Source organism: Chiloscyllium plagiosum, chromosome 45 (assembly GCF_004010195.1).
Source record: "Chiloscyllium plagiosum isolate BGI_BamShark_2017 chromosome 45, ASM401019v2, whole genome shotgun sequence".
Taxonomy (NCBI): domain Eukaryota; kingdom Metazoa; phylum Chordata; class Chondrichthyes; order Orectolobiformes; family Hemiscylliidae; genus Chiloscyllium; species Chiloscyllium plagiosum.
Genome location: NC_057754.1, coordinates 3,918,059 through 3,938,044, shown reverse-complemented (window position 1 = coordinate 3,938,044; position 19,986 = coordinate 3,918,059). Strand labels below are relative to the sequence as shown.

At 50.3% G+C, this 19,986-nt stretch overlaps 2 protein-coding genes across 3 annotated transcripts in view; one reads left to right on the top strand and one right to left on the bottom strand.

Annotated features, from left to right (window-relative positions):
* The window catches only part of LOC122543844 (pecanex-like protein 3), a 63,068-nt gene extending 62,692 nt beyond the window's left edge, over positions 1–376 (bottom strand). The window contains exon 1 of the mRNA XM_043682662.1: positions 60–376. Coding sequence (XP_043538597.1) covers positions 60–212 — 153 coding nt within the window. The 5' untranslated portion in view covers positions 213–376. The remainder of the gene's footprint in view (positions 1–59) is intronic.
* A 6,304-nt stretch (positions 377–6,680) lies between these two features.
* Positions 6,681–19,986, top strand: part of LOC122543843 (mitogen-activated protein kinase kinase kinase 11-like) — a 21,566-nt gene continuing 8,260 nt past the window's right edge. Inside the window, exons 1-2 of one of the 2 annotated variants that reach the window (XM_043682661.1) lie at positions 6,690–8,994; positions 9,161–9,272. In XM_043682661.1, the coding sequence (XP_043538596.1) occupies positions 8,253–8,994; positions 9,161–9,234 (816 nt within the window). In that variant the 5' untranslated portion in view covers positions 6,690–8,252 and the 3' untranslated portion in view covers positions 9,235–9,272. Of the gene's footprint in view, positions 8,995–9,160; positions 9,273–19,986 lie in introns of those variants that run through there. The other variant, XM_043682660.1, reaches the window with a different exon arrangement.

Below are 19,986 nucleotides of genomic sequence, written 5' to 3'. Positions count from 1 at the left end.
GGGGAGGGTGGGTGGGTGGAGGGTGGTGTTGATGTTGGACGGGGCCTGGCCCCACTCACCATGTAGAGCAGGAAGGGGAAGCAGAGCAGGAAAAGCCAGACGTAGAGGTGGAAGCAGTTGGAGAACTTGCTCTGGTGCGGGTCGAAGTACCAGCCGCCGGTCAGCGAGGCCCACACTCCCTGGCGGAGGATCTGCAGCACCTGGGAGCCCATCCTGGGCCCGGGCCTCTTCCTTTACCCCACCCTGCGCCCCCGTCCGGGAGAGGGGGGCGAGAGGGGGGGGGCGGGCGCGGGGGAGCGGCTCAGACACCGCTCGGCCGCCGCCACCGCGGCCTCACTGACTCCAGGTACCCATCTTCCCAAAGCCCACCCCTCCCCCACTAACCCATTCCAAAACCCACCCCCTGCCCTCACTGACCGGAAACCAACGCCCCCGGCCGCACCCGTTGGTCCGGGCCTGAGATAGGGTGGCGGATCCCGACACGTCCATTGGGCAACAGGGGTGTCCGTCATCCTGCGTCCCGCCCTTTCCGTTGGTTCGCCGATCGTCTGACCTCAACTGCCGGATGCGAATCCTTGCTGAAGATATTGATTGGCCGATGTCCACTTCCATCATCAGCGGTATTTCCCCCGTTCTATTGGTTCCCTGTCTGACTGACCTCATAGAACAGAAATGCCCGCCTCTCGCTGGCGCCCATTGGTTGGTGCCTACATCCATCATCCCGATTCCCTCCCTATCCATTGGCTCTCAGTCCGTCTGACCTCATCGTCAGGCAAGGGCCGCCCACCCCGCTGGGCCTGCTCTCACTGGCCGTATTGCGCAACGAGTAAGGCGGGCCCTTCGCTCTGACTGGTCACAATCCGTGTCCATCCACTTCGTATCGTTTATCTATTGGCCGCATACACTGCCTGTCTTTGGAGTGCGAGCCCGCCTCGCGCGGATAGCCGTTAGTCAGCTCCCGAGCGCACTCTGTGAGTTTGCAAGTCGCTCGCAGCTTATTTTTGTCGAAGAACAAATTAGTAGGGAACTGATGGGGATTGATTTTCTTTCATCGTCTTCTAACTGGGGATGTGTTTATTTTCAAAGTTAAGATTGAGAGTGGAAATTTAATAGTAGCCCGCACGCGCCCTTTTGCGATGCCTGATTGGTTGAACTGACGCGAATACTGTCGGTGCCCTCTCGGGGATTGGTCGGCACCATCTGTCCACCACATGGAGGGCTTTCTCTATTGGTTGCGAGCGCTGTTACTCGTGCGCTACGGAAGACCCCGCCTCCGAAATGTGTTATGCCAATTGGACGGATACCTGCCGGTCAGCCAATCCACAGTCCCTATTGGCCAGAGTAACCGTCCATCAAACGTGTCACTTTGCGAGGGTTGCTAGGACACAAAAAGGGTGGGACAAAGGGTGAGTCTCAGGCAGACTTAATCGAACCTGAGCGAATGGCTTCTTAAAGCGGGTCGACTTTGGTATGGTAAGAGGTGGGGGCACAGGTGACTGGGGACTTTCCCTGTTTATGCCATCTTCAAACCCCACACCCCATCACCTGCATAACATTGCAATGACTTTCCTTGTCCACACTGGCACATGCAGTCATTTTACTTTCCTTTGTCTTGCACTTAAACTGTGCGTGGAGGCCATTTGGCCCATCTTTGACAGCACCAGATAGACAAATTTCCCTTTCTGCAGGACTCCTTCATACTGGAATCCCAATTCACTCCTCTGTCCTCTAATAAAATTGCATAAATGACTATGCCTTGATGGCCAGTGTTGGCAGGGTCTTTGACCTTGGTGTAGGGTGATTGGAAAAGCCATAGAGATGCATAGCATGGAAACAGACCCTTTGGTCCAACTCGGCCAGGCCAACCAGACATCCCTAAATGATCTCATGTACTTGTCTAAGTGTCTTTTAAATATTGTGCTTTTACCCACATCCACCACTTCCTCAAAACTTACATTCCACATGTGAATCACCCTCTGGATGGGTGGCACGTTGGCTCAGTGGTTTGCAATGCTGCCTCACAGCACCAGGGACCCGTGTTCAATTCCTGCCTTGGGTAACTGTCTGTGCTGGTTTTCTCTCGTGCTCTGGTTTCCTCCCACAGTCCAAAGATGTGCAGGTCAGGTGAATTGGCCATGCTAAATTGCTCACAGTGTTAGGTGCATTGGTCAGGGGTAAACCTAGGGTAGGGGAATGGGTGTGGGTGGGTTACTCTTTGGAGGGTTTGTGTGGACTTATTGAGCCGAAGGGCCTGTTTACATACTGTAGGGAATCTAATCTAATCATACGTAACTCTGTTTCATGTCTTTTTTTTAAATCTCTCTCCTCTCACCTTAAAGATATGCCCCCCTGGTCTTGAGATCATCCATGCAAGGGAAAAGGCACCTTCCATTCACCTTATCTATACCCCTCATGATTTTATGAACCTGTATAAGGTCACCCCTCAACCCCTTACTCTCCAGTCAGTAAAGTCCAAGCCTATCCAGCCTCTCCTTATAATTCAAACCTGCCGTACTCTGCAGCATCCTGGCAAATCTGTTCTGAACCCTCTCCAGCCTAATGATATCTTCCTATACCAGGGCAACCAGAACTGGACACAATACTGCCTCACCAAAGTCCTGTACAATCTCGACAGAAAGTCCCAACTCCTATGTATATGGCTTTCGTGGGCTCCATAAATAGCGGCATAGAGAGATGATGTTATCACAAAACTGTATAAAACTTCGAGGGCCTGGACTGCATTGTAATGTTCTATATGTTATAACATTGGTTTAGCATCAACTGGAATAATGAATGCAACTTGGGAATTGCACTTCAGGAAGGATGTGAAGGCATTAGAGAGGGTGCAGAATAGATTCCTGACTATGTTTCCAAGGATGAGGACCATTAATGACATGGATAGCTTGGAGAAGCTCGGACTGTTCTCCTTGGAGAGGTTTGAGAGGAGATTTGATTGAGGTAGTCAAAGCCATAAAGGGTCCTCACAAAGTGGATGGGGCGAAACTGTTCCCACGGGTGGGAGAGTGGGGAACCAGAGGACACAGATTTAAGATGAATGGTAACCGGAGCGATGGAAAATTGAGCAAGTCCGTTTCATGTGGGCAAGTGACAAGGGAGTCTGGATTGCACTGCCTGAGAGTGGGGTGATGGCAGGTTTGATCTGGGAAAGATAGTAGTGGGGAGCCAGTGGGATTGTGGGATCCTTTACCACAGAAAGTGGTAGAGAATCCCAAACTATTAAATGTTTTCAAGATGTCGGGCTAAAAGGATCAAAGAATATGGGAGTAAGAGAGGTAACCAGGATGAGTTGGATGATTGGTCATGGTCATATTGCATTGTGGAGCAGGCTCAAAGGGCCAAAAGGTGCACACCTTTTGTTCTATCATAGAATAGAATCATAGCATCCTTACAGTGTGGTAACAGGCCCTTCGGTCCAATAAGTCCCCAAATGCTGGCAAATAGGACTAGATTAGGTTAGGATATCTGGTTGGCATGGACGAGCTGGACTGCAGGGTCTGTTTCCGTGCTGTACATCTCTATGACTAAGTCTACAATGACCCATCCGAAGAGCAACCCACCCAGACCCATTCCCCTATTATCCTACATTTACCCCCGCCTAATCCACCTAACCTGCACATCCCTGGACAAATCTTCTCAAAACTCACTAATCCCTGGAACCTATGGGACAATTTAGCATGGCCAATCCACCCTAACCTGCACATCTTTGGACTGTGGGAGGAAACTAGAACACCCGGAGGAAACCCCCCTCCCCCGACACAGTGGCTCAGTGGTTAGCACTGCTGCCTTACAGCACCAGGGTCCCAGGTTCGATCCCACCATCAGGTGACTGTGTGGAGATTGCATATTCTCCCCCTGTGTCTGCGTGGGTTTCCTCTGGGTGATCCGGTTTCCTCCCACAGTCCAAAGATGTGCAGGTCAGGTGAATTGCCATGCTAGATTGCCCATAGTGCGAGGTGTATTAGTCAGAGGGAAATGGGTCTGGGTGGATTACTCTTCAGAGGGTCAGTGCGGATTGGTTGGGCCGAAGGGCCTGTTTAGCGAATCTCATCAGACGCTGGTAGAATGGGTGAACTCCACACAGCATCTGGATAGAATGCTTTCTGCTGGAATTGAACCCAGGTCCCTGGTGCTGGGAGGCAGCAGTGCTAACCACTGAGCCACCGTGCAGTCCTGTTGAAAGGCAGAGCAGTGTGAGGGCCCGAATGGCCTCCTCCTGCTCCTGACTCTCACGCCCGTACACCAATGTAAGACAGTCACTAATCAATTTAACCGGGAAACCCCTTCACCCAGAGAGACTGGAACTCTTAACCTGCGGTGAACAATGCTGATACACTGAAGGCAGAGCTGGATAAACATGCAGTCAAAGGACTGGGCTGAGGAGGAGGCTCACATAGAGCAGAAACACCCTGCACTGACATCACCCCCAACCTTAGGTTCTTTAAGACCAGTCAGTTTTTTGTCTTCTCTTCCCACAGGGGCTTTTCCAGCAAGGAACAGGACAAGTTGAATTTCACCTCATCGTTATTGAGATTAAACACATAGACTTCTGCCCTGCTGAGGCAGCCTGTTACATGGGTGGTGGTTGCCACACTTTATGGGAAATAATAACTAGTCCTGGAAATAGCTAGTCCTCCTGAATTACAGCTTTTGCACTAGTCCACATAAGCTAGCCTGGGGTTTCCTGAGTGTATTTTTAGACGGGAAGTGAGGTTAGTGTACCTGACTGAACTTTATTTAAAGGGGCAGTATCTTCCTGGGGGAAGGTGCAGGGTGGGAAGAGAGAACAGTCCCCAGAGTTAGGGAGTGTCCTATTGGTGGGGTGGGCAATGCATTCCCCCAGGAGGGGGGAACCAAGGCTGGAACTCCCTGCAATGAGCTCGATACTCGACCTTCATTCAGGTCAAAGGGCCAGTGAGGCAATGCACCAGGAAGATGAAGGAGTCTTTTCATTTTAGTTTGTTTTCATGGGAGCCAGACATTGTCACCGGGTGGCATATGATTCAATGGATGCCACCTTCGCCAGCTGAGCCAGCATGTTGTGCGTTTGAGACCCATCCCAGAAACTTGAGCATCATATTTGGCTCGACTTTTCTGCTTGATAGTGCTGAGGGAGTGCCGTACTATCGGAGGGTCAGTGCTGAGGGAGCGGGCACTGTTGGAGGGTCAGTGCTGAGGGAGCGGGCACTGTCGGAGGGTCAGTGCTGAGGGAGTGCCGCACTGTCGGAGGGTCAGTACTGAGGGGGTGCCACACTGTCGGATGGTCAGTGCTGAGGGGGTGCTACACTGTCGGAGGGTCAGTGCTGAGGAAACACCAATCTGTTGGTGAGTCAGTATTGAAGGAGCTTTGCACGGCCAGAGAGTCATTGCCAAAGGAGAATTAAACTGTCGGAGGGTCAATGCTAAGGGAGTACCACACTGCCAGAGGGTCAGTGCTGAGGGACTGCTGCTCTGTCAGTGGGTCCGTACTGAGCACCGCATTGTTGGAGGGTCAGTGCTGAGGTAGCTTTGCTTTGTCAGAGGGTCATTGTCAAGGGGGAACTACACTGTCAGAAAGTCAGTACTGAGGGAGTGCTGCACTGTCGGATGGTCAATAGTAACGGTGTGCTGCACTATCAGAGGGTCAGTACTGAGGGGATTCTGCAATGTCGGAGGGTCAATGCTGAGGGAGCGCCACATTGTCAAAGGGTCAGTGCTGAAGGAATGCCGCACTGTCAGAGGGTCAGCGCTGAAGGAGTGCCACACTGTCAGAGGCACCTTCTTTCAAAGGGAGTATTAAACGGGCCCCCCTTGTACCTTCCGACAGCTCACCTCTCTCAAAAGGCCAACATTGTACCAGGTCAGTCTTCTACAAGTAAAGGCTGGGAGCATTTGACAACAAAGTCAATGAAAAAAAAACAAATGGACAGAGTAGTTGTTGTCACCGGTGAGATCTGTGCATCAGCAACACATCACAGAGAGAAATTTGTTCAGCTTCCACAACGCTTTCCAAATTGTATCGGAGAACAGTCAAACAAACATTTGTCTCTTCAGAGCCGACGCTGCAACCATTTCAGGCAAACCCTCACAAGCAATCACGGTGGACCGGGCGCTGTCCCATGATGGCCAAAATCCATCTCCCCCTGAGCTCGAATCTCAAAATGGCAGCATTCCACAAGAGGACAAAGGAAATCCACAAAGACTGTCCGAAGTGCTGCTGGGATTGGTCCGAACGACCGGGACAAGCCTGTAGCCAGGCGTTCGGAACGGCGATGACCTGTCTGCATCACTGCGTTGTCTCAGGTACATCGAGGATGGGGACAGAGTGTAGATGGAGAGAAGGAAACACAGTGAAGAACAACTCGCAATCTCCATGCCCCTTAGGCTCCCCTAACCCTCCCTGAACATGTGCCCAAAGGTCTACCAGCTGGGAATTGGTCTGGGCGACCTCCTGAAAGTTAGCACGGTGGCTCAGTGGTTAGCCCTGCTGCCTCACAGCGCCAGGGACCCAGGTTTGATTCCACCCTCGGGTGACTGTGTGGAGTTTGCACGTTCTTCCTCCTTGACTGGATGGGTTTCCTCCCACTGTCCAAAGGCGTGCAGGTTAGGTGAATTGGATTGGCCGTGCTAAATTGCCCAGGGATGTGCAGGCTGGGTGGGTTAGCCATGGGGAAATGCAGGGTTAGGGTAGCAGGTTTGGGTGGGATGCCCTTTCTGGAGGGTCAGTGCAGACCCGATGGGCCGAATGGCCCGCTTCTATGCTGTGATGATTCTACAGACACCCCCCCCCGCCCAGCCCAAACCCGCGACCCTCGGACCTCCTCGCGCTGAGGGACAACTGGTGATTGGTGGGATCTTGCTCTGCATGGATCAACTGCCAACCTCTCCTGCACCCCACTTCTGCAAAGTTGCCCTCTTGTATGCGGTGGGAGTTGGTGGACAGTCCTGGGGTGATGAGAGGCGTTGCTAAAATGCAAGTCCTTGGTGTCTCGCAAGAGTCCCAGTAGCAGCCAGCAGGTGGCGGGATGTACCTGCTCTTCCAATAGTCCCAACTTTTCAAACTTTCAGTCAGCACAGTCCACCTTTAAGGACACTTGGAGCAAAACTTCATTTCCCCCCCCCCAAAAAAAAAAGTTTGCGGGATCTTTTGGAAAGCAGCACTCGAAAGAAGCCAGGCGTGCAAACAAACAGGTCTTTCTGATTTCTGACATGCCCCCCCTCCCCATTGTGTGAAGCCCCAGGGGCAGCCTTCCAACTGGGGCAATTGCAGACACTGTAATTTCAGTCCGGAGACCGAAATTGTCGCGCTGTGTGTCAGCCGGCCCCTTTTCCTGTGTTGCGGAAAGAAAAAAAAAATCACAAGAGAGATTAAAACCACACCCCGGTCGGTGTATGATGGAGTGTGGGTTGAAGTGCAGAGATCCTGAGAATTGCTGAGGGTCAGTGCTATTAATGGCGGAGAGGGGCACACACACAGGAGCCAACAGAGCGAACTTCCCCAGAAATGACTTGGAGACAGCAAGGACATTTCACGGGCTCCCAACTCTCCCGGGAGTGAAACTTCTCGAGAAGCTTTCGGCGGAAGGAGGCTTGAGAGGAACTTGTCGCGCAAAGGGACACAGCAGGAGACAGGTCTAACTCGCAAGGCAGAGGGGCGAAACCTCCCCAGAAGGGAGCGAGAAACTGACCCGGGGAATCCCACAGGAGAGAGGGGGATTCGGGGGTGCGACTCGCCCACAGTGTGCAGTCGAACTCTTTAAGTTAACAAGAGAGAAACCGGCACAGGAAACACAGGCGTAAAAAAAAAACAAGTTAGAGGCAACTTTGGGAATCTGCAACAAAATGTTGTTCTAACTTCCCTCTCCCAACTTCTTGCTGCTTTGGAAGTTCTCTCCACTGGAGTTCGGTTTTGTAAATTATTTATTTAACTGTGCGGATGTGAGATTTGTTTGTGCGGGAACGTTTGAACACACACACACACACACACACCCACCCCCCAACAGGAGACTGAGACACAACTTTCTCTGGCTAACTGCACCGAATTGGTGCTCCCAACCCTGTGGTTCGTGGATCTCTCTTGCAGCTCGACTCCCTGAGCGGGTGAGAGAGAGAGGGCCGGAGTTTTCCAGGATCCAGAGTTCGCCTCGTTGGCTGGAGGGGTTCTTGGTGCCCAGGTGGGCTGGGGTGAGGAAGGTGCTTTCCAACGACGATGCTGCTCCCCAGGTAAGGCCAGGAGGAACAGATTGGCCGTGGCCATGGTGGAGCCGAACTGGAAGACCATTTTTGGCAGAGCTTCCTGGGGTACGGCCAAGCCCCTCGACTCGGAGGGCGCCTTCACCAACCCCATCTGGACGGCGTTGTTTGACTACGAGGCCCATGGCAAGGACGAGTTGACGCTGCGCAAGGGCGACCTGGTGGAGGTGTTGTCCAGGGACTCGGCCATCTCTGGTGATGAGGGCTGGTGGGCCGGCAAGCTCCGTAACCAGGTGGGCATCTTCCCCGCCAACTACGTGTCGCCGCAGCCACCGCTGCCGGCAGCCTACGGCAAGCTGGCCCCGGGCCGGGCCGAGGAACTGGCCGCCCCGGCCCAGGTCGCCTTCCGGGAGCTGACCCTCCAGGAGGTGATAGGGGTGGGTGGATTCGGCAAGGTGTACCGTGGCACCTGGAAGGGGCGGCTGGTGGCGGTGAAAGCGGCCCGGCAGGACCCCGACGAGGACATCAGCGCCACAGCGCAGAACGTGATGCAGGAGGCCCGGCTGTTCGCCATGCTGAGGCACCCCAACATCATCGCCCTGCTGGGGGTGTGCCTGCAGGAGCCCAACCTGTGCCTCATCATCGAGTATGCCTCCGGGGGGCCGCTGAACCGGGCGCTGGCCGGGCGCCGCATCCCGCCGCATGTTCTGGTCAACTGGGCCGTGCAGATTGGCAAGGGCATGCAGTACCTCCACGACGGGGCCATCGTGCCCGTCATCCACCGTGACCTCAAGTCAAACAACGGTAAGAGTGAGTGTGTGATTCAGCAGTGACTTCCCCCACCCCTTACCCCAGTGAGGGACCCAGGGATGAGGGTAACCAGAGGGGTGCTGGGGGAAAGGATCTTCGACCACCTCTGTCATATACATGTGTGACTTTGCTTATTATTTCCACATCTACCTTGGTACAGTGAAAGATGGTGGAGTGAGTGAACAGAGCGAGGAATACAGTGTTACTGCTGCACAGAAGGTGTACAGGGAATAAGATCATTTGAAAATTTGAGGGGCCCATTCAGCAGTCTGATAACAGCTGGCAAGTAGCTGTTCTTGACCCTGTCGGTTCGTGTGTTTGAGCTTTTGTCCCTCCTGCCTGACGGAAGAGGGTGGGAGAGATTATAACCAGGGTGGGAGGGGGGGTCTTTGATGATGTCGGCTGCCTTCATGAGGCAGTGGGGAGTGTAGATAGAGTCAGTGGATGGAAGATTGGTTTGTGTGATGGACTGGGCTGTGTTCACAGCTCCCTATAGTTTCTTAGGGAGCAGTTGCTGTACCAGGCCGTGATGCATCAGGATGGAATGCTTTCTGTGGTGCATCTGTGAAGGTTGATGAGGCTCCATATGGAGTAAAGACAGGCCCTGCTTGCTTGGAGAAGTCAGCACGGATTGTCGAGGTGGCTGAATTGAGATGCAGAGTGATGACAACAGTGCAGGTACGATTCCCGGACTGGCTGAAGTCACCATGAATGTCCCTCCTTCTCAAGCTCTCCTCTGACCTGACCCTCGGAGTTGAACATAAAATTTAGGAGCTGGAGTAGGCAATTCAGTGTCTCGATCTTACTCTGCCATTCAGTATGATCATGACTGATCTCATCTCGCCCTCCACTCCACCATCCTGCACCACTCCCCAAAACCCTTGAAACCCCTTAATAATTAAATATCTGTCTATGGCCTGCTTAAATTTATTCAATGTCCCGGTTTCCACAGCATTCTGGTCTTTAGATTCTGACCCTATGAGTGAAGTCATTCCTAGAATTACAGAATCCCTACAGTGTGGAAATAGGCTATTCAGCCCAACAAGTCTACGCCAAGTTTGGGGGCGGCACAGTGGCTCAGTGGTTAGCACTGCTGCCTCACAGCTCCAGGGTCACAGGTTCAATTCCAGCCTCGGGCGGCTGTCTGTGTGAAGTTTGCACATTCTCCCCGTGTCTGTGTGGGTTTCCTCCCACAGTCCAGAGATATGCAGGTCAGGTGAATTAGCTGTGCTAAATTGCCCATAGTGCTAGGTGCATTAGTCAGAGGGGAAATGGGTCTGGGTGGGTTACTCTTCGGAGGGTCAGTATGGATTGGTTGGGCCAAAGGGCCTGTTTCCACACTGTAGGAAATCTAATCAAAACCAACTCTGTGAAGAGCATCCCACCCAGACTCATCCCCCCCCCCCCCAACCCATATTATCCTGCAGTCCCTCCTCATCTGTTTTGAATCTGCTACCCCTTAACCTAAAATGATGACCTCTCATTCGTGATTTCCCCCATATGAGGAACGACCCTCTCCAAGTCTACTTTGTCAACCCCCTTTTAGCATCTTTTATACCTCAATTAAATCTCCTCTAATTTTTCTAAACTCAAGTTGAAACTTCTCCATCTCTCATAAATACAACCCCTCGTCTCTGGAATCAATCGAGTGAACGTTTTCTGAACTGCCTCCAATACATCCCTAATAAGGAGACTAAAATTGTCCGCAGTATTCCAGGTGCAGTCTCACCAGTGCCTTGTACAATTTAGATTAGATTACCTACAGTGTGGATACAGGCCCTTCGGCCCAACAAGTCCACACCGACCCGCCACCCACCCATACACTTACCCCTTCACCTAACACTACGGGCAATTTAGCATGGCCAATTCACCTGGCCTGCACATCTTGTGGGAGGAAACCGGAGCACCCGGAGGAAACCCACACAGACACGGGGAGAATGTGCAAACTCCACACAGTCAGTTGCCTGAGGCGGGAATTGAACCCAGGTCTCTGGCGCTGTGAGGCAGCAGTGCTAACCACTGGGCCACCGTGCTGCCCATAAATTGCAGCAACACATCCTTCCTTCAGTACTCCATTCTTTTAGTGAGAAGGGTTAAAATTCCATTTGCCTTCCTTACTACCCGCTGGACCTGTAGCAGTGAGTTGGTATCATTTGCAACACAGGGGGTCAGTTAGCTCAGATGGTTTGCAATGCAGAGTGATGTCAACAGCATGGAGTTCAATTCCCACATCTCCTGAGGTCATTGTGAAGGATTCTCCTTCTCAATCTTCCCTGAGGCATGGTGACACTCACATTAAACCACTGCTAACCATCTCTCTCGTTGGAAGGTCAGCCCTATTGACGAGTAGGCCTGGCAACTTGTCGTTTGCAATGTGCGGCCTGATAGGGCAGTAGGTGCCGACTTCATGCGAATTAGTCAACAGAAAAATGTAGCCAGGGCTGTGGGGTGGAGGGGGACAGTGCAGATCACTCTTCTAAAGGGCTGGTACAGGTGCAACGGGAAGAATTTCCCACCCGTCACTATATGGTGAACATCAGTAAATTTGGAAGGGGATCCAGTGCACGGTGCCAATTACAGCTAGGGGACTTGGGGCATTCATTGCTGCCCCTCTGCCAAGCACTCAACCTAAGACACCCATCCAGCTCAGCTACTCTGAAGCCCAGGTTTAATGAGGGGCTTAGATTCCATCACCTTCACTGCTGCCGCTGACTGACAAGAGAGAGGGACTGCCGATTCCTTGAGCATTTTCAAAGTCACTAAAGCACACACGGAACATGAGGAGAGTGCAGGATAAGCTGCACAAGCAGGTAACTACGGCAGATTGTCTCCCAGCAGACATTGACCTCAGACAGGGAATCAGTGTTCGACAGTCCCCACCAGTACTATAACCCAGTATTATACAGTTTCAGATCTGAACCCCACCAGTACCGTATACCACTGTTATACAGTGACAGACATGTCCCCACCAGTACTGTACCCCAGTGTTATACAGTGACTGACCTGTCCCGACCAGTACTGTACCCCATTGTTATACAGTGACAGACATGTCCCCACCAGTACTGTACCATAGTATTATACAGGGGGCAGACTTGTCTCCACCAGTACTGTCCCCCAGTGTTATACAGGGACAGACCTGTCCCCACCAGTACTGTTCCCCAGTGTTATACAGTGACAAACCTGTCCCACCAGTACTGTACCCCGGTGTTATACAGTGACAGACCTGACTCCACCAGTACTGTCCCCTAGTGTTATACAGTGACAAACCTGTCCCACCAGTACTGTCCCCCGGTGTTATACAGTGACAGACCTGTCCCCACCAGTGCTGTACCCCCGTGTTGTACAGGGACAGACCTGTCCCCACCAGTACTGTTCCCCAGTGTTATACAATGACAGACCTGTCCCCACAGTACTGTCCCCCAGTGTTATACAGTGACAGACCTGTCCCACCAGTACTGTCCCTTAGTGTTATACAATGACATACCTGTCCCGCCAGTACTGTACCCCAGTGTTACACTCTGACGATGTCATACAGATACAGCGCTCGCTTTCATTGCTCACACCTTTTGAACTTAGGAATTGAGATGTTATGTTGAGGTCATACAGGATATTGGTGAGGCTCTTCTGGAGTAATGTGTGGAGTTCTGGATGCTCTGCTGGGTGGGTTCAGAAGAGATTCACCAGGCTGTTACCGGACATGATTTGGAGATGCCGGTGTTGGACTGTGGTGTACAAATTTTAAAATTACACAACACCAGGTTATAGTCCAACCGGTTTAATTGGAAGCACTAGCTTTCGAGTGCTACTCCTCCATCAGGTGGTTGCCAGATATGGTGTGTTTGATTTATAAGGAGAGGCTGGATAGGTTGGAACTGTTTTACTGGAGCCCAGGTGGTTGTGAAGTGACCTTTTCTGGAGCTTTATAAAATAACGGGGGACATAGATCAGATGAAAGGTACATGTCTTTTCCCTCTGGTTTCATGACTCGGGGACATATTTTTAAGGTGGGAGGTGAAAGAATTTTTAAAAAACGATAAGAGAGGCAATTTGTTTTACACAGAGTGGGTCGTGTGTGGGATGAACGTCCAGAGGAAGTGGTGGGTGTGGACACAGTCATAACTTTAAAATGACATTTGGATAAGTATATGAGTTGGAAAGGTTCGGAGGGATATGGGAAAGGAGCAGGAAAGTGGGGCCAGTAGAGTGTGGCGCTCCGGTCGAATGGACTGGTTGGATGGAAGGGTCTGTTTCTGTTTTAGTCTGACTCTTCGACCGTGGCCTACTCATTGATCTTTCGGAGTGGAAGGTTCCTTCATTCCTGTGGTCGGCAGGTTATCTTTAACAGAAACCTCAGGGACCAGAGGAGCTCTCCATCCTTGTTTCCCTCTTACCCGATGGCCCTCTCTGCCCTTACGCTGCTCCTGTCCCTGCTCCCGCTCTTGATCCCCACCCACACCTGCCCTGGTTGTGTCTTCTCTTGATGCCAGCCATGACCTGGTGAGGGTGCAGCAGAAGAGCATCGAGGCAGGGCCAGCCCAGAGTCTCAGACAGTGGAATCGAGTCCCTCATCGTGTCAGGGACTCCGCAAAGCAAATGGAATGTTGGCTTTTATTTCTAAAAGAAATGAAGCCCAAAAGTGAGGATTTTTGCTCAAACTATACCAGGTACCAGTCAGACTGCAGCTGGAATACTGTGTACATTTTTGGGCCCCTTATCCCAGGGAGAGATGGCGAGGTGACGGCCTGGTGGTGTTATCGCTGGCCTGTTAATCCAGAGACCCAGGTGATGTTCTGGTAACACAGGTTTGAATCCAGCCACAGCAGATGGGGGAACTTGAATTCAATAAGAATCAGGAAATGATAGCCTCATAAAGACCAGGAAACCATTGTCGGAAAAATCCCATCTGTTTCCCCACTTTAGATTAAATTCCCTACAGCGTGGAAACAGGCCCTTCGGCCCAACAAAGAGTGACCCACCCAGACCCATTCACCATATTTACCACTGACTCATGCGCCTAACACTATGGGCAATTGAGCATGGCCAATTCACCTAACCTGCACGTTTTTGGATTGTGGGAGGAAACCGGAGGACCCGGAAGAAACCCACGCAGACACAGAGAGACACACAGACAATCGCCCGAGGCAGGAATCGAACTCAGGCCCCTGGCATTGTGAGGCAGCAGTGCTAACCACTGAGTTTCCCACAAAGGATAGCTTTTGTCAGCACAGATTCGATGGGCCAAAAGGCCTCTTAGAACATAGAACATTACAGCGTGGTGCAGGCCCTTCGGCCCTCAACATTTCCTTTCCTTTAAAAACTGCTAGTCTTATCTGGTCTGGCCCACATGTGACTCCAGACCCTCAGCAATTACTTTAAACTGCCCTCAGGTAAATTAGGGCTGAGCTAGGCCAGCGATGGCCTCATCCTGTGAATGAATTTTTGAAAAGGTGTGCTGACATTAGAGGCATTCCAGAGAAAGTTCGCCAGAGATGGATGGACTGTCTGATGAGGAGAGGTTGAATAGGTCAGGCCTGTACCCATTAGCAGAATGGGAGGTGACTCTAATGAAGCATACAAGACTCTTAGAGGACTTGACAGGGTCGATATCGAGAGGATGTTTCCCCTTGTGGGTAGGTCTGGGACCAAGAGGGCCAAATCTCAGAATAAGCAGTTACAAAATTAAGACACAGATGAAAAAGAATTTCTAGTCTTATAAGTCATAGAGCCGTACAGCACGGAAACAGACCCTTCGGTCAAACGCGTTCACGCCGACTAGGTATCTTCAATTAATCCAGTCCCTTTTGCCAGCATTTAGTCCATATCCCTCTAAACCCTTCCTAATCATATACTCGTCCAGATGCCTTTTAAATGTTGTCATTATACCAGCCTCCACCACTTCCTCTGGCAGCTCATTCCATACACACGCCACCCTCTGCGTGAAAAGTTGCTTCTTTTAAATCTTTTCCCTCTCACCCTAAACCTATGCCCTGTAGTTTTGAACTCCCCAACACCAGGGAAAATACCTGGCTATTTATCCTATCCATGACCTTCATGATTGTATAAATGTCTATAAAGTCACATGTTGGCCTCTGATCCCCCAAGGAAAATAGCCCCAGCCTATTCGGCCTCTCCCTATAGCTCAAATCCTCCTACCCTGGCGATATCCTCGTAGATTTTTTTGAATCCTTTCAAGTTTCACAACATCTTTCCTTTTGGAAGGAGACCAGAATTGCACACAATATTCCAAAAGCAGCCTAACCAATGTCCTGTACAGCCGCAACATGACCTCCCAACTCCTGTACTCAATGCACTGACCAACAAAGGAAAACATACCAAACACCTTCTTCACTATAGGTCCCTTTTAAATCATCCCCCCTCTCCCCTTAAACCTGTGTTGTCTAGTTTTGGACTCCCCCACCCCTTGTCTATTCACCCTATCCGTGCACCTCGTGATTTTTATAAACCTCTATAAGGTCAGCCCTCAGCTCCAGGGAAAACAACTCCAGCCTGTTCAGCCTCTTCCCAATAGCTCAAATCCTCCAACCCCAGCAATGTCCTTGTAAGTCTTTTCTACAACTTTTCAAGTTCGACAACATCCTAGAACAGGGAGACCGGAACCCAACGAAGTATTCCTAAGGTGGCCTCACCAATGTCCTGTACAGCTGCTATGTGGGCCTCCCAATTCCTATAATCGAGACTAATGAATCCATGGAATTCTTTACTGTAGACGGCTGCAGAGTCTGAATCATTAAGGATATTCCAGAGTGTGGTAGACAGATATTTAATTAGCAAGGGGGGGGCGGTCAAGGGGAAAAGGCAGGAAAGCGCAGTTGTGGATTATCCTCTTCAGCATGTTCAAGTGTATGGTCCAGCCACTGCAACTAGTGGGACTAAGTGTAGGTTTAAGAATAGCTTTTGTCAGCACAGACTCGATGGGCCAAATGGCCTCTTAGACCATAGAACGTTACAACGCAGTACAGGTCCTTTGGCCCTCAATGTTGCGCGGACCTGTGGAACTAACCTGAAGCCCACTAACCTACACTATTCCATTCTCATACATATGTCTATCCAATGACCATTAAATGCCCTTAAATTTGGGGAGTCTACTACTATTGCAGGCAATGTGTTCCACGCCCCTACTACTCTCCGAGTAAAGAAACTCCCTCTGACATCTATCCTATATCCCCCAACTTAAAGCTATGTCCGCTCATGCTAGCCATCACCATCTGAGCAAAAAGGCTGTCACTATCCACCCTATCTAACCCTCTGATCATCTTATATGTCTCAATTAAGTTGCCTCTCAACCTTCTTCTCTCTAACAAAAACAGCCTCGAGTCCCTCAGCCTTTCCTTGTAAGACCTTCCCTCCATATCAGGCAACATCCTTGTAAATCTCCTCTGAACCCTTTCCAAAACTCCCACATCCTTCCTATAATGCGGTGACCAGAACTGTACGCAATACTCCAAATGCGGCTGCACCAGAGTTTTGTTCAGCTGCAGCATGGTTCCGAAACTCAATCCCTCTACCAATTAAAGGTAACACATCGTATGCCTTCTTAACAACCCTATCAACCTGGGTGGTAAATTTCAAGGATTTATGTACCTGCACACTGAGATCTCTCTGCTCATCTACACTGCCAAGAATCTTACCATTCGCCCAATGCTCTTTATTCCTGTTGCTCCTTCCAGAGTGAATCACCTCACACTTTTCCGCATCAAACTCCATTTGCCACCTCTCAGCCCAGCTCTGCAGTTTATCTATGTCTCTCTGTAACCTACAGTATCCTTCGTCACTATCCACAACTCTACTGACCTTAGTGTCATCTACAAATTTACTAACCCATCCTTCTATGCCCTCATCTAGGTCACTTATATAAATGACAAACAACAGTGGACCCAAAACAGATCCTTGCGATACTCCAATAGTAACGTCTGTACTGTTTGATTCTCTGGTTCTATTAACAGATCAGCCACGATCTCATTGAATGGTGGAGCAGACCTGATGGGCTGAATGGCCTACTTCTGCTCTTCCATCGTATGGTCTGACAGGACAGTTAACGCTGTTCTCAGGTGGTTAAAACTGGTCTCAATTGCCCTTTGGGGTCGCACAGAGGTCATGGAGCAAGGGGGAGAGTCAGGGGATTGTAGAGTCCAGGTGGTACATGAAGCCATCTTGCCAATGCTCAAAGGGACTCAACCCAAATGGAAAACAACCTTTAGTCTAGACATCAGACAGTACCTACTCCGTGGCTTCCCCCTTCTTCTCTTGAGGGACAGTATCGACCCAGGTGGAGAGGGAGCTCTCAGGTAGAGAGGGCAGAGTTTCCTTGTGTCCCTTGTGGATCTCTGGACCATCAGTGGTACCCCTCCCAAACAACCTGGGCCACATGTTAGGACAGACGCAACAGCCTTGGAGAGGCAGTACTGTAGATTCATCAGAACATTGGCTGCACTCAAAGGGTTACATTACGAGACTAGGTCCCACAAACTAGGGTTGTTCTTGGAATTGAGAAGATTACGTGGGTGATACACAGAGGGCGGTGCATGTATAGAACGAGCTGCCAGAGGAAGTGGTAGAGGTGGGTACTGTTACAGCATATAAAAGATATTTGGACAGGTACACAGATAGGAAAGCCTAAGAGAAATATGGACCAAACACAGGAAAATGGGATAGTTTAGTTTATAAAACCTAGTCAGCATGAGCAAGTTGGATTGAAGGATCTATTTCTGTGCTGTATGACTCTATTTGGGGCAAAGTTAAAAATCACACAACACCAGGTTATAGTCCAACAGGTTTATTTGGAAGCACTAGCTTTCAGAGCGCTGCCCCTTCATCAGGTGGTTGTGGAGTATAAGATCATGATCACAGAATTTATAGTCAAAGGAGTCCAGTGTCAGGGAGATGTAATACAGTAAACAATTTTAGATTAAATCTTTCTTCTTTTAGAATGGGATGTGCTGATTTCTGTTCTTTGATATGTAAATCCCAGAACCTCTTTCAAATTACAGGGGTTCAGTGGTTAGCACTGCTTCCTCACAGCACCAAGGTCCCAGGTTCGATTCCAGCCTCGGGTGACTGTGTGGTGTTTGCATATTCTCCCTGTGTCTGTGTGGATTTCCTCCGGGCACTCCAGTTTCCTCCCACAGTCCAAAGATGTGCAGGTCAGGTGAATTGGCCATGGTAAATTGCCCATAGTGTTAGGTGCATTAGTCAGAGGGAAATGGGTTTGGGTAGGTTACTCTTCAGAGGGTCGGTGAGGACTTGTTGGGCCGAAGGGCCTGTTTCCACACTGTAGGAAATCTAATCTTATATTCTCAAAATAGATTAGATTAGATTCCCTGCAGTGCGGAAACAGGCCCTTCGGCCCAACAAGTCCACACCGCCCCTCCGAAGAGAAACTCACCCAAACCCATTCCCCTACCCTATATTTACCCCTGATGAACACTGTGGGAAATTTAGCACAGCCAATTCACCTGACCTGCACATCTTTGGATTGTGGGAGGAAACCGGAGCATCCGGAGGAAACCCCATGCAGAATGTGCAAACTCCACACAGACAAGGGGGAATCGAACCCAAGACCCTAGTGCTGTGAGGCAGCAGTGCTAACCACTAAGCCACCGTGCTGCCCCACATTTTTCTAACAATAGGTGTGAAGTTTGTCTGCGTCCCAATGTTTAGTCAGACTGACAAGCCCTCTGCATAGTTTTACAGAGTCTTACATGGATTCATGCAACTTTTGAGCAAAATAAAATGCAATTCTGCAAAAACAAATTCACCCCATAAACTCACATGAACTCAGGGGTGGTACGGTGGCTCAGTGGTTAGCACCGCTGCCTCACAGAACCAGGGACCCGGGTTCGATTCCACCCTGTGTACAGTTTGCGCGGTCTTCCTGTGTCTCCATGCATTTCCTCCCATAGTTCAAAGATGTGCAGGTTAGTTTGGATTGGCCGTGCTAAATTATCCATAGTGTCCAGGGATATGCTGGCTAGGTGGGTTAGCCCTGGGAAATGCAGAGTTACTGGGATGGGCGGGGGAGTGGGAATCTCTTTGGAGGGTCGGTGTGGACTTGATGGGCCAAATGGCCTGCTTTCACACTGTGGGGATTCTATTTTACCGCCGTTTTTCAGGGGAAACCGATATGAGTCAATGAAATAAATTCATTGCTTGGGCTGTGGAGTTCAGCACTAAGGAGCAAAGTCTAAACATCGGAACCAAACTCTTAGTTCCTTCTTCCTGATTTAAATTGTATCTTCACAAACTCTCGTTGATGCTTGGTCAATTAGTTTTCAGTCTGTGAGATGAACAATATTTGTCTTCTCCATGATGTGGAGGAGCCGGTGTTGGACTGGGGTGGACAAAGTTAAAAATCACACAACACCAGGTTATAGTTCAACAGGTTTATTTGGAAGCACTAGCTTTCAGAGCCCTGCTCCTTCATCAGGTGGTTGTGGAGTGTACGATCATCAGACACCTGTTGGATTACAATCTGGTGTTGTGTGATTTTTAACTTGATTTCCGTTATCGGAATTTAGGAAGGGTTATCGAGCAATGGCAGAATTCCGGAGTTAGATCAATGAGCCAGGAATCATCTGTGAACTGGTGAATGGCCTCCTGGCTTCCTACAAAATTCTGATCGCAGTACTACTGAAAACCCACTGAAGTACAAAGTGTGCCCCACCCCCCCAGATGTAAGGAATCCTGTTAGAATCAGTTCCTTTGGCCCGCACAATCGCACACCCCGTGGTAGGACAGGAACAGTCCCAAGTGGAGAGGTTGCGGATCTGTGATTTTATTTTTTCGCAAGGGTGTGTGTGTCTGTGTCTGTTTCTGTGTGTGTGTGTTATCTGTGTGCATGTCTGTGTGTGTCTGTCTGTCTGTGTCTGTGTGTGTGTGTGTGCGTCTATGTGTGTGTCTATCTGTCCGTGTGTATATCTGTGTGTCTCTCTGTGTCTGCATGTCTGTGCGCGTCTGTGTGTGCATGTC